Here is a 15336-nt window from a genome sequence, read left to right on the forward strand (position 1 = left end):
TTTCGTTTACCATAGTTACATCCTACTCACTGTGGTGGCCCCCAGCTTCCCTTATGCATCCAGAGGCTTTAAATCAGCTACTTTTCCTATATGTTGAAATGTTGTGGCACTGCAGGTGACTGATGGTAGTATTTTGTCTCATCGTCAGATGGTCTGTGATGGATCAGAGGTAGCATGTGCAAAGAACCTGACAAACAGCAGACTTTGGAGTTAGTTCCCATCTTCCTTTCTTATCCTTTAAGACTGAGAACCACGTCTAATCCACCTTGAACCCCAGTGGTCAGGAGAGAGCTGAGGACATCCTGGGCTCCTGTGACTCTATAATGCATTCTAAGTCCTTCAGACAGAAATGTGGAAATGCACTAGATCTCCCTTAAAAACATACATAGATTTCCTCAGTATCCAAACTCTGATTGATTCTGATAAGCATTTGGATTAATTCCTCAGTTTCTAAACTCAGGAATCACTCTCTGAAATTTAGGAATCAGATAGATTCAGATTATATGCTTGTCTCTTACTATCCAAACCCATTTTACTCAAATTCACTCGGTGACCTCAGTTTACTGTATTTAGCTAGTATTTTGAACCACAAGTATGCTGTATGTTTCATGTTTCTATTATTGAATGACATAAATTATCTAGAAGGATACATAAGCTTCATATCATTTTGTGTATTAATTTGGAACAAGCTTCTGCTGAGAGTCATGACTGACTTTAAGCAAAGCCACCCAACAGTGAATAACCTTGTACAAATGATGCTTTCTTATTTCTAACAGATTCTTAGGAGTGGGATGGCTGGGTCCAAAGATAAATGCACACATGGTTTGGCCAGATACTCCCACACTCCTCTCCATAGGAGATGGACCATCTTGCACTTCTACTAGTGTATGAGATGTGTCTGTCTCCCCACAGCTTTGCTGTAGAGGGCTTTGTTGAACTTTTCACATTCGGGGATTCCTTATTTAAAATTTTGTCTCTCACTGCGATTTTTCCCTCCCAGACTGAGAATATAGAGGTCACACTTCCTCTAGAGGACCGTTTGGAAGGAAAAGTTGGTATTAAGACCTACAACGATTACTTCACAGCTGGTGCTCAATGGTTTATCATCATTTTCCTTATTCTAGTGAACATTGCAGCTCAGGTAAATAAGGACATTTATTTTGGTGTGTGCCCTCAGCTTGGTATTTACATATTTATACTGTATTTATGTTATCATTATTTTAATATGTATATGAAGATATTTATCTCAAAGAACTGGCTCATGCAGTTGTAGGATCTAGCTGGGTGAATGTGAAACCAGAAAGGCAAGCCTGAAGGCTGGAACGTCTGGCAGGAGCCTACCCTGCTGTCTGAGGCAGAATTTCTTCTTCTTCCAAGCGGCCTCAGGTTTTGCTCTTAGGGCCTTTGACTGACTGGATGAGGCCACCACAGTGTTGAGTGTGATCTCCTCTACTGAAGTTCTGATGATGGATGTGACCCACATCCACAAAATACCTTCATGGCAACATCTAGACGAGTGTTGAATCATTGGACACTGGCCTGCCCAAGCTGACACAGACAGCTGACCATCACAGTACTTGTCGAATGTTTTTTTCTTACATTTGCACTATGATTACTGCATTTTGCAATTCACTTGTGTTTGCTTTGAGGTACGTTATCTGTGGGGAGCAAAATAAGTGAAGGTTATCGGTATTATGTACGTGATGGAGAACTTCCAGGGAAAAAAGAATATCTTTTAAAGAGTTTAAAATGTAAGATGCCCTCCCTTGACCTGTAGCCATCTGAGGTGTGGGGCTTGGCACAGGCCTGGGCTGAAAGGACCATCTCTGTTTTCTGGAGCCTTTCCATCCCCCATCCTATTGAGCGGGGTGTGAGGCTCAGTGACGTCAGTGTGTGAGTGACTGTTGTTTCCTGCTCCAGGTTGCCTACGCCCTGCAGGATTGGTGGCTTGCATACTGGTGAGTGATTCCTGATCTGACCCAAAGTGCTGTGAAATCTGCATGAAATCTCACTTTCCCACAGTCAGGGGGAGAAGGGAGGGGCTTGTTCAGCCTCCTCTTCTGACCCTCACATAGTTTCCCTGAAGAAAAAGTAAAGTTCCTGCTGGTGGAGAGTGACGCTCCCGTTGTCTCTCCCCAGGTCTGACCCTCAGCAGCTTCCTCATAGATGATTTTGAAAACTGAAGGTTGTGATTCAAATTGAATCTTTATAAGGTAGATGGACACAGAGCCCTGTGAACTGGGAACCATTTTTCTAGCATAAAATACATTTCTCAAATTGAGTTTTTTATATATATATATTTGAATACATTCTGTCTGAAGCATAATATTTTTTTCTTCCCTGTTCTATAGGGCAAATTTACAAAGTGCCCTGTATTTTGAGGTATATGGAAAAGGAGAGACAATTGTGATGCTTGATCTGAACTGGTATTTAGGAGCCTATTCAGGTAAAGTTGAATTCTCCGGTCTATTATATGAGAGTGTGAGGTGCTTACAAGGAGCCTGTGTGAGCATCTAGGGCTTCCAGGCATAATTCGGTAATGTCTCAACAGATTTAAGAGTTTGATTTGCATTTACTCTGTGAATTAACTAGAACAATTATCTTTAAAATCTAGAAGAAAGAAGTTGAATGGAGATTCTTGATTTATTGTGCACTGGTTTTGGTAGTTAAACCAGGATTGCACATTCAGAAAATCAGCCACTGTAAATACATGGTATTGTCTATTCTAATAGGTTGCTTTAGCTAAATCTTATATTGTTATATGAATGGGCAATGGGATTAGAAACAGATCCCTACTCTGTGGTTCAGAGTTTTCCAATTCTGTCTGAATAAGCTCTGGCTTTTATTGATCTTGAAGGTATGCAAAATCCCTTCACCACACTGCTCATCTCTTGGGCATCACTAATTACTTGAGAAGCTAAGCAGGGGGAATCCAGCATCTGGGGATAGATTCCTTCTCTTTCTTGCCTTGAGTTCACAGTGTTATCTTATCTCCAGATATGTGATTAATTTAACATGTGACTAATATTAACATGACTCACTGTATTCACAAGAGCTTAGAATATATATAATATTACATAGTGTTTAAAAGATGTCATCATCTAAAATTTTAAATATCTTTTTATCCATTCATTTGTTGATGGACATTTAGATTGCTGCCATGTCCTGGCTATTATAAATATTTACTACTATGAACATTGGGGCATAATAATAAATAATAATAATATCAATTAATTAATTTTTAAATTATAATTTAAATAAATAATTTAAATTAATAAATTTATATATATAAATTTATATATATTTATAAATATTTATAAAAATTTATAAATATAAATTTATATATATTTATAAATATTTATAAAAATTTATAAATATAAATTTATATATATTATATATATAATAAATTAATAAATTAAATAAATTAAATAATTTAAATAAAATAATTTTATATTGGATTATAAATGATTGGGTTTCACTGGTGGCTCAGATAGTAAAGAATCTGCCTACAATGCAGGAAACCTGGGTTCGATCCCTGGAGAAGGGAATGGCATCCAACTCCAGTATTCTTGCCTGTGATATCCCATGGTACCAGGGTCCAGCCCCAGTTGGATCCAGCGATTCCCTCAGGAGAACGGCGTTGGCGAAAGAGGATAGATAAAAGGGGAGAGAAAGAGGCCTGATCTAACTGGTTTATGCAGAAAACCAATAAAGTTCGTAACACTGAACTTTCTCTGACCACAGAGGCCACAGGCGCCCTCTCGAATAGCTGAAGGTGCCCCACCTTAGGCACCTTCTCGAGTGGGTCTTAGAAGCCCGGGCAGTTAAGTGGTCTCAGAGAGCCCCCACGCTCCAATTAGTCATCCTGAAAGAAGAACAGAGAAGAAAAGGAGAGAAAAGGAAACAAGAATGACACAGGGAGACCAAGCCTGATGAGCAAGGCCAATAGCTTTATTTTCAAAAGGAGTTTTTATACCCTAAGTTGTACATAGAGGATGGCTTTCTTTTCTGCAAACTTATCGTATACAAATGCTTTAGGTGATTTACATCATCTTCTGGCCAGGAGGCCTATTAACATTTTATGACTTTTGTTCTGATAAAGGTTAGTTAACCAGAAAACTTATTTTCTCTAAAAGTAATTTTCTAAAGTTTGGCGCCACTCTCTGAAAGCACTAGATAAAGTTGCATTTCCTATAAGGCAAATGTGCAGTGGGCTTTAGCAAGGAAAGAATTTACTACCTCAAGGGTCTAAAGTTGTTAACACCAAGGCCACTACTTATTTTTTCTATATACCAACTATATTAATTAATTAATTATACTCCCAGGGACACAGTGGGTAAGGGATATGGAAACTTGGCAGCAAGCATTAGCTCAACAATGAAATCTTCTACTAGTTCTATTCTAATAATTTCTAACTCCCCAAGAGGCTCTATACTATTTGAATATCTTAAGCTGCCCATACCTCTTGCAGTTGGGAGGCTGTAAACAATCATATGTGTAGGTGTAGGAGTCCGGATAAACCTGTCAGGCAAGTTAAGAGAGCCATCTGAGGGGTTTGGATTGAAACACTCCTATTATGCCCAGGAGACTTATTAACTAGGGCCGTAAGTTGATTTCCTTCAGAGAAAGGTGGTTGAGGATAGCCCCCTGTTAATATCAGAGGAGTTGGTGGAAGTCGTAAAATAGTAAAACAGACAGATTCTGGTTTTGGGGTAGATGCTCAAGCAGATCCAGGGGGCCCCTTGAGTCCTGACTCACCTTGGCCATCAGGGCTCTCCCGCATGACCTTGTCATGGGAGGGTACTCCTGTGCTGGCTCCCAGCACCATGGACTGAGAAGCCTGATGGGCTATGGTCCATAGGGTTGCAAAGAGTTGGACATGACTGAAGTGACTTAGCATGCACACATAGATGATTAACAATGTTGTGATAGTTTCAGGTGGACAGCAAAGACACTCAGCTATACATATATTCATTCTCCTCCAAATCCCTTCCCCACCCCCCGTCCAGGCTATCACATAACTGAGCAGAGTTCCCTGTGTTATACAGTAGGTTCTTTTGGTTACCCACTTTAAATATAGAAGAGTGTGCATGTTGATCCCAAACTCCCTAACTATCTCTTCCCCTTTCTTCTTCCCCCTGACAACCATAATTTCATTCTCTAAGTCTGTCAGTATGTTTCTGTTACATAAATACATTTATTTGTATAATTTCTTTTTAGGTTCCACCTATAAGGGATGTTTTACAATATTTTTCCTCTCTGACTTACTTCATTCAGCCTGACAATCTCTAGGCCCACCCATGTTGTGGCAAATGGCATTATTTCATTCTTTTTTAATGACTATGTAATAGTCCATTGTATGTATGTACCACCTCTTCTTTGTCCATTCCTGCCAATGGTTATTTAGGTTGCTTTCACATGTTAGCTGTTGTAAACAGTGCTGCAATGAGCATTGGGGTGTATATATCCTGGTATGTATCCTTTTGGACTATGTTTTTCTCTGGGTATATGTCTAGAACTGGGGCTCCTGGACTACCAAGGTCATATGGTAGTTCTATTTTTAGTTTGTAATGAACCTCCATACTGTTCTCCATAGTAGTTATATCAATTTACATTCCCACCATAGTGCACGAGGGTTCCCTTCTCTCTCCAGCCTTTCCAGCATTTATTGTAAGATTTTTTGCTGATGGCCATTCTGATTGATGTGAGGTGACACCTCATTGTAGTTTCGATCTGCATTTCTCTAATAATTAGTGATATAGACTTTTTTTTTTTTCATGTTGACCATTGGTATGTTTTCTTTGGAGAAATGTCTATTTATGTCTTCCACTTATTTTTTGATTGGATTGTTTGTTTTTTTGATATTGAGCTGCATAAACTGTTTGTATATTTTGAAGGTTAATCCCTTGTCAGTTGCTTAGTTTACAGTTATTTTCTCCCATTCTGAGGATTGTGTTTTCATCTCATTTATGATACCTATATATAATGGGATATTACTCAGCTACAAAAAAGAATGAAATTAGCTGATTTGTAGAGACATGGGTGGACCTAGAGTCTGTTATACAGAGTGAAGTAAGTCAGAAAGAAAAGCAAAAAAAAAAAAAGCACATATTAACACATATATGTGAACTCTAGCAAAATGGTACAGATGAACCTATTTGCAGGAATAGAGATAGTGATGTAGAGAACATATGTGTGGAAACATGTTGGGGAGGTGTAGGAGATGAATGGACAGGTTAGGATATACACTACCATACACTAGATAGCTAGTGGGAACTTGCTGGATAGTACAGGGAACTCAGTACAGTGCTCTCTGAGGACATTGAGGGGTGGGATTAATTGAGAAGGGGAGGTATAGGAGGATGGGATATATGTACATATTGCTGATTTACTTCCTTGTACAGAAACTAACACAACATTGTAAAGCAAGTATATTCCAGTAAAAATAAATAAATAACAATATTCCCACAGGAAACACTTGTATAAACTGGCTACAAAGAATGTGTTATATAAAAATCCACTCTTTGAAATTTGGTATTTATTTTATGAATCACTTGCTAAGAAATCCAAATACGTTAGCTGTTTACCTTCTTAATTGGTGGACTATGGGGGCTTAAAGGAAGAAGGAAAGGATTCTGTTTTATATTCATATAGGGTAGTGGGCTAAGGCAAATGCTTGTTGATGGAATTCAGGAATCTGAGCAGGTTTCAGAGTTTAACACTGATGTGTCAGCTGAATGGAAAAACACTACATGAAGGAATATTTATTACAAGGGTCATCACTCCTTTATTTACCATTGTGAGTTGAAGAGATGTTCGGAGGGCTATTTTCATTTTTATATGGATCAGTTTAGTTCAGATCAGATCAGTTGCTCAGTCAGTCCGACGTTGTGACCCCACGTACTGCTGCACACCAGGCTTCCCTGTCCGTCACCAACTCCCAGAGTTTACTCAAACTCATGCCCATTGAGTCAGTGATGCCATCCCATCATTTCATCCTCTGTCGTCCCCTTCTCCTCCTGCCCTCAATCTTTCCCAGCATCAGGGTCTTTTCAAATGAGTCAGCTCTTTGCATCAGGTAGCCAAAGTATTGGAGTTTCAGCTTCAACATCAGTCCTTTTCTTTAGGATGGACTGGTTGGATCTCCTTGCAGTCCAAGGGACTCTCAAGAGTCTTCTCCAACATCATAGTTCAAAAGCATCAATTCTTTGGCATTCAGCTTTCTTTATAGTCCAACTCTCACATCTATACATGACTATTGGAAAAACCACAGCCTTGACTAGACAGACCTTTATTGGCAAAGTAATGTCTCTGCTTTTTAATATGCTGTCTCGGTTGGTCATAACTTTTCTTCCAAGGAGTAAGCGTCTTTTAATTTCATGGCTGCAATCACCATCTGCAGTGATTTTGGAGTCCCAAAAAATAAAGTCTGTCACTGTTTCCACTGTTTCCGCATCTGTTTGCCATAAAGTGATGGGACCACATGCCATGATCTTAGTTTTCTGAATGTTGAGCTTTAAGCCAACTTTTTCCCTCTCCTCTTTCACTTTCATCAAGAGACTCTTTAGTTCTTCATTTCTACAATAAGGGTAATGTCATCTGCATATCTGAGGTTATTGGTATTTCTCCAAGCAATCTTTATTCCAGTTAGTACTTCATCCAGCCCAGTGTTTCTCATGATGTACTCTGCATATAAGTTAAATAAGCATGATGACAAAATACAGCCTTGACATACTCCTTTTCCTATTTGGAACCAGTCTGTTGTTCCATGTCCAGTTCTAACTGTTGCTTACAATCTGCATACAGATATGTCAAGAGGCAGGTCAGGTGGTTTGATATTCCCATCTCGTTCAGAATTTTCCACAGTTTATTGTGATCCACACAGTCAAAGGCTTTGACATAGTCAATAAAGGAGAAATAGATGTTTTTCTGGAACTCTCTTGCTTTTTTCCATGATCCAGCAGGTGTTGGCAATTTGATCTCTGGTTCCTCTGCCTTTTCTAAAACCAGCTTGAACATCTAGAAGTTCATGGTTCACGTATTGCTGAAGCCTGGCTTGGAGAATTTTGAACATTTCTTTGCTAGCGTGTGAGATAGGAGCAAATGTGCAGTAGTTTGAGCATTCATTTCCTTTCTTTGGGATTGGAATGAAAACTGACCTTTTCCAGTCCTGTGGCCCCTGCTGAGTTTTCCAAATTTGCTGACATATTGAGTACAGCACTTTCACAGTATCATCTTTTAGGATTTGAAATAGCTCAACTGGATTTCCATCACCTCCACTAGCTTTGTTTGTAGTGATGCTTACTAAGGCCCACTTGCCTTCACATTCCAGGATGTCTGCCTCTAGGTGAGTGATCACAACATCATGATTATCTGGGTTGTGAAGATCTTTTTTGTACAGTTCTTATGTGTATTCTTGCCACCTCTTCATAATATCTTCTGCTTCTGTTAAGTCCATAACATTTCTGTCCTTTATTGAGCCCATCTTTGCATGAAATGTTCCCTTGGTATCTCTAATTTTCTTGAAGAGATCTCTAGTCTTTCCCATTCTATTGTTTTTCTCTATTTCTTTGCACTGATCACTGAGGAATGCTTTCTTATCTCTCCTTGCTATTCTTTGGAACTCTGCATTTAAATGGGTATATCTTTCCTTTTCTCCTTTGCTTTTTGCTTTTCTTCTTTTCACAGCTATTTGTAAGGCCTCCTCAGACAGCCATTTTGTTCTTTTGCATTTCTTTTTCTTGGGGAGGTCTTGCTCCTTGTCTACTGTACAATGTCACAAACCTCCATCCATAGTTCATCTGGCATTCTATCAGATCTAGTCCCTTAAATCTATTTCTCACTTCCACTGTATAATCATAAGGGATTTGATTTGGGTCATACCTGAATGGTAGTGGCTTTCCCTTTCTTCAATTTAAGTCTGAATTTGGCAATAATGAATTCATGATCTGAGCCACAGTCAGCTCCCGGTCTTGTTTTTGCTGACTGTATAGAACATCTCCATCTTTGGCTGCAAAGAATATAATCAATTTGAATTAGATGTTGACCATCTGGTGATGTCCATGTGTAGAGTCTTCTCTTGTGTTGTTGGAAGAAGGTATTTGCTATGACCAGTGCATTCTCTTGGCAGAACTGCTAATAGCCTTTGCCCTGCTTCATTCTGTACTCCAAGGCCAGATTTGCCTGTTACTCTGGGTGTTTCTTGACTTCCTACATTTGCATTCCAGTTCTCTATAATGAAAAGGACATCTTTTTGGGGTGTTAATTCTAGAAGGTCCTGTAGGTCTTCATAGAACTGTTCAACTTCAACCTCTTTGGCATTACTGGTCAGGACATAGACTTAGATTACCGTGATACTGAATGGTTTGCCTTGGAAACGAACAGAGATCATTCTGTGTTTTTTGAGATTGCATCCAAGCACTGCATTTTGGACTCTTTCGTTGAATATGATGGCTACTCCATTTCTTCTAATGGATTCCTGTGCACAGTAGTAGATATAAAGTTCTTCTGAGTTACATTCACCCATTCCAGTCCATTTTAGTTCACTGATTCCTAAAATGTGGAATTTTAGGAATTTGATGGCATTCACTCTTGCCATCTCCTGTTTGATCACTTCCAATTTGCCTGGATTCATGGACCTAATAGTCCAGGTTCCTTTGCAATGTTGCTCTTTACAACATCGGACCTTGCTTCTATCACCAGTCACATCCACAACTGGCTGTTATTTTTGCTTTGGCTCTGTCTCTTCATTCTTTCTGGAGTTATTTCTCCACTGTTCTCTAGTAGCATATTGGGTACCTACCAACTGGGGAGTTCATCTTTCAGTGTCCTATCTTTTTGCCTTTTCATACTGTTCATGGGGTTCTCAAGACTGGAATACTGAAGTGGTTTGTCATTCCCTTCTCCAGTGGACCACATTTTGTTAGAACTCTCCACCATGACCCATCAGTCTTAGGTACTCCTACATGACATGGCTCATAGTTTCATTGAGTTAGACAAGGCTGTGGTCCATGTAATTAGATTGGTTAGTTTTTTGTGATTGTGGCTTTCAGTCTGTCTGCCCTCTGATGGAGAATGATAAGAAGCTTATGGAAGCTTCCTGATGGGAGAGACTGACTAAGGGAGATACTGGGTCCTGTTCTGATGGGCAGGTCTATGCTCAGTAAATCTTTAATCCGATTTTCTGTTGATGGGTGGAGCTGTGTTCCCTCCCTGCTACTTATCTTGGGCCAAACTATGGTGGAGGTAATAAAGATAAACTATGGTGGAGGTATGAAAACCTACAAGACCCTTTAGAAAGTGAAAATGAAAGTGAAGTTGCTCAGTCTGACTCTTTTCGACCCCATGGACTGCAGCCTACCAGGCTCCTCTGTCCATGGGATTTTCCAGGCAATAGTACTTGAGGGGATTGCCATTTCCTTCTCAGGGGGATCTTCCTGACCCAGAGATTGAACCCGGGTCTCCTGCATTGTAGACAGATGTTTTACCATCTGAGCCACCAGGGAAGTCCTAACTTTTTAGTACTATCACCCCCAAAAGATGTCCTTTTCATTATACGGGATTGAAACACAAAAGTAGGAAGTCAAGAAACACCTGGAGTAACAGGCAAATTTGGCCTTGGAGTACGGAATGAAGCAGGGCAAAGGCTAATAGAGTTTTGCTAAGAAAACACACTGGTCATAGCAAACACCCTCTTCCAACAACACAAGAGAAGACTCTACACATGGAAATCACCAGATGGTCGCACCGAAGTCAGATTGATTATATTATTTGCAGCCAAAGATAGAGAAGCTGTATACAGTCAGCAAAAACAAGACTTGGAGCTCACTGTGGCTCAGATCGTGAACTACTTATTGTCAAATTCAGACTTAAATTGAAGAAAGTAGGGAAAACCACTAGACCATCAGGTATGACCTAAATCAAACCCCTTATGATTATACAGTGGAAATGAGAAATAGATTTAAGGGACTAGATGTAATAGACAGAGTGCCTGATGAGCTATGGTCGGAAGTTTGTGACATTGTATAGGAAACAGGGATCAAGACCATCCCCATGGAAAAGAAATGCAAAAAAGCAAAATGGCTGTCTGGGGAGGCCTTACAAATAGCTGTGAAAAGAAGAGAAGTGAAAAGCAAAGGAGAAAAGGAAAGATATAAGCATCTGAATGCAGAGTTCCAAAGAATAGCAAGAAGAGATAAGAAAGCCTTCCTCAGAGATCAGTGCAAAGAAATGGGGGAAAATAACAGAATGGTAAAGACTGGAGATCTCTTCAAGAAAATTAGAGATACCAAGGGAATATTTCATGCAAAGATTGGCTTGATAAAGGACAGAAATGGTATGGACCTAGCAGAAGCAGAAGATATTAAGAAGAATACACATGAGAACTGTACAAAAAAGAGTTCATTACCCAGATAATCACGATGGTGTGATCACTCACCTAGAGCCAGACATCCTGGAATGTGAAGTCAAGTGGGCCTTAGAAAGCATCACTATGAACAAAGGTAGTGGAGGTGATGGAATTCAAGGTGAGCTATTTCAAATCCTGAAAGATGATGCTGTGAAAGTGCTGCACTCAATATGCCAGCAAATTTGGAAAACTCAGCAGTGGCCACAGGACTGGAAAAGGTCAGTTTTCATTCCAATCCCCAAAAAAAGGCAATGCCAAAGAATAGTCCAACTACCGCACAGTTGCACTCATCTCACATGCTAATAAAGTAATGCTCAAAATTCTCCAAGCTAGGCTTCAGCAATATGTGAATGGTGAACTTCCTGATGTTCAAGCTGGTTTTAGAAAAGGCAGAGGAACCAGAGATCAAATTGCCAGCATCCGCTGGATCATCAAAAAAGCAAGAGAATTCCAGAAAAACATCTATTTTTGCTTTATTGACTATGCAAAAGCCTTTGACTGTGTGGATCATAATAAACTGTGGAAAATTCTGAAAGAGATGGGTATACCAAACCACCTGACCTGCCGCTTGAGAAACCTATATGCAGGTCAGGAAGCAACAACTTGAACTAGACATGGAACAGCAGACTGGTTCCAAATAGGAAAAGGAGTACATCAAGGCTGTATATTGTCACCCTGCTTATTTAACTTATAAGCAGTGTACATCATGAGAAATGCTGGGCTGGAAGAAGCACAAGCTGGAATAAAGATTGCTTGGAGAAATATCACTAACCTCAGATATGCAGAGGACACCACCCTTATGGCACAAAGTGAAGAGGAACTAAAAAAGCCTCTTGATGAAAGTGAAGGAGGAGAGTGAAAAAGTTGGCTTAAAGCTCAACATTCAGAAAACGAAGATCATGGCATCCGGTCCCATCACTTCATGGGAAATAGATGGGGAAACAGTAGAAACAGTGTCAGACTTTATTTTTGGGGGCTCCAAAATCATTGCAGATGGTGACTGCAGCCATGAAATTAAAAGACGCATACTCCTTGAAAGGAAAGTTATGACCAATCTAGATAGCATATTGAAAAGCAGAGACATTACTTTGCCAACCAAGGTCCGTCTAGTCAAGGCTATGGTTTTCCAGTAGTCATGTATAGATGTGAGAATTAGACTGTGAAGAAAGCCGAGCACTGAAGAATTGATGCTTTTGAACTGTGGTGCTGGAGAAGACTCTTGAGAGTTCCTTAGACTGCAAGGAGATCCAACCAGTCCATCCAAAAGGAGATCAGTCCTGGCTGTTCATTGGAACGACTGATGCTAAAGCTGAACCTCCAATACTTTGGCCACCTCGTGCAAAGAGTTGACTCATTGGAAAAGACCCTGATGCCTAGAGGGATTGGGGGCAGGAGGAAGAAGGGGACGACAGAGGATAAGATATCTGGATGGCATTACCGACTTGATCGACATGAGTTTGAGTGAACTCCAGGTGTTGATGATGGACAGGGAGGCCTCGCATGCTGTGATTCATGAGGTCACATAGAGTCAGACACGACTGAGCCAGTGAACTGAGCTGAACTGAACTGAATGAATATAATGGTGAATTCCCTCACAAGATCCCATGCATGTAATGCTAAAGACCGTGCCCCTAACCCTGCTGCAGTCCACCACCAACCCACACCTTCACCAGAGACTCCTGGACACCCATAGGCAAGTCTCCTCTGGGGTCACTGTTCCTTCCTCCTTGGTCCTGGTGCACAAGGTTCTGTTGTGCCCTCCAAGAGTCTATTTCCCAGTCCTGTGTAAGTTCTGACAGCTCTATGGTGGGGTTAATGGCAACCTCCTCCAAGAGGACTTATGCCATACCCCCACCCAGAGCTCCTGTCCCTGCGGCAGACCACTGCCAACCCCATACCTCCACAGGAAACTCTCAAACACAGTTCTGTCTCAGTCTCTGTGGGGACTCTGGGTCCTGGTGCGCACAAGGTTCATTTGAGCCCTCTGAGCATCTCTGGCAGGAATTGGGTTTGATTCTAAACATGAATTCGCCACTTCTACTGTCTTGCTGGGGCTGCTCCTTTGCCCTTAGACATGGGGTATCTCCTCACAGCCGCTCCAGTGCCTACCATCTTACTAGGTTTTCCCTGACCTTGGATGTGGGGCTGCTCCTTCTGACTTTGGATGTGGTTTTATATGCATAGTGATGCTCATTTATCATTGATAAAAATTTTTAAATGATAATATTTATTTACAAATGCTTTGTGTTTCCTTAAAACACTTAGTGAGAGGTTAGTTGCTTGTTTAGATTATCTATAAATTATTATTTAGGTTATAATTATCTCTTGTCAAAATCTAATAGTTTCTTGCTATTTCTTGAATAGCAATAGTTTGCAAACTAATTAATTGTTAGTTGCAAATAATTAAGTTGTCTGTTTGCAACTTAATATGGTCCTTCTGTACTCTTTAAAACTACTTAGACATAGAAATTGCTATGTTATTTTTTATTTATTTGATTTTTATTAATTTTCACTGGAGTACAGTTGCTTTACAGTGTCGTGTGAGATTTTGCTGTACAACAAAGTGCCATCAGTCATATGTACAGTACACATATATCCCCATTTTTTTGGTTTCCTTCTCATTTAGATCACCACTGAGTAGAATTTTCTGTGCTATAAAAGTAGATTCTCAAGTAGCTATTTTACATAGAAGTAAATTTTCCTGTAAATTTACTGTTTACAAGGAAATGGTAAGTCATTTCTCCTGTTCCTCTTCCTTCTCACACTGATATCTAAAACTGAGGTATGCTTTGATTGTGGAATATGTAACTAGTGGGATTTGAAATGTGGCAAAGGGAAGAAGATCAACTGTTTTTCTTTTTTTTTAATTTTTTTTAATTTTTTTAATTTTATTTTATTTTTAAACTTTACATAATTGTATTAGTTTTGCCAAATATCAAAATGAATCCGCCACAGGTATACCTGTGTTCCCCATCCTGAACCCTCCTCCCTCCTCCCTCCCCATACCATCCCTCTTGGTCGTCCCAGTGCACTAGCCCCAAGCATCCAGTATCGTGTATTGAATCTGGACTGGCAACTCGTTTCTTACATGATATTTTACATGTTTCAATGTCATTCTCCCAAATCTTCCCACCCTCTCCCTCTCCCACAGAGTCCATAAGACTGTTCTATACATCAGTGTCTCTTTTGCTGTCTCGTACACCGGGTTATTGTTACCATCTTCCTAAATTCCATATATATGTGTTAGTATACTGTATTTATGTTTTTCCTTCTGGCTTACTTCACTCTGTATAATAGGCTCCAGTTTCATCCACCTCATTAGAACTGATTCAAATGTATTCTTTTTAATGGCTGAGTAATACTCCATTGTGTATATGTACCACAGCTTTCTAATCCATTCATCTGCTGATGGACATCTAGGTTGCTTCCATGTCCTGGCTATTATAAACAGTGCTGCGATGAACATTGGGGTACACATGTCTCTTTCCCTTCTGGTTTCCTCAGTGTGTGTGCCCAGCAGTGGGATTGCTGGATCATAAGGCAGTTCTATTTCCAGTTTTTTAAGGAATCTCCACACTGTTCTCCATAGTGGCTGTACTAGTTTGCATTCCCACCAACAGTGTAAGAGGGTTCCCTTTTCTCCACACCCTCTCCAGCATTTATTATTTGTAGACTTTTGGATCGCAGCCATTCTGACTGGCGTGAAATGGTACCTCATAGTGGTTTTGATTTGCATTTCTCTGATAATGAGTGATGTTGAGCATCTTTTCATGTGTTTGTTAGCCATCTGTATGTCTTCTTTGGAGAAATGTCTATTTAGTTCTTTGGCCCATTTTTTGATTGGGTCATTTATTTTTCTGGAGTTGAGCTGTAGGAGTTGCTTGTATATTTTTGAGATTAGTTGTTTGTCAGTTGCTTCATTTGCTATT

At 40.0% G+C, this 15336-nt stretch overlaps 1 protein-coding gene across 2 annotated transcripts in view; it reads left to right on the top strand.

Annotated features, from left to right (window-relative positions):
* The window catches only part of LOC107131247 (ATP-binding cassette sub-family C member 4), a 152923-nt gene that overhangs the window by 68352 nt on the left and 69235 nt on the right, over positions 1 to 15336 (top strand). For both annotated transcript variants that reach the window (XM_024989162.2, XM_059884478.1), the window contains 3 exons: positions 1001 to 1141; positions 1921 to 1958; positions 2352 to 2446. In XM_024989162.2, coding sequence (XP_024844930.1) covers positions 1001 to 1141; positions 1921 to 1958; positions 2352 to 2446 — 274 coding nt within the window. The remainder of the gene's footprint in view (positions 1 to 1000; positions 1142 to 1920; positions 1959 to 2351; positions 2447 to 15336) is intronic.

Source organism: Bos taurus, unplaced genomic scaffold, assembly GCF_002263795.3.
Source record: "Bos taurus isolate L1 Dominette 01449 registration number 42190680 breed Hereford unplaced genomic scaffold, ARS-UCD2.0 Leftover_ScbfJmS_264, whole genome shotgun sequence".
NCBI lineage: Eukaryota > Metazoa > Chordata > Mammalia > Artiodactyla > Bovidae > Bos > Bos taurus.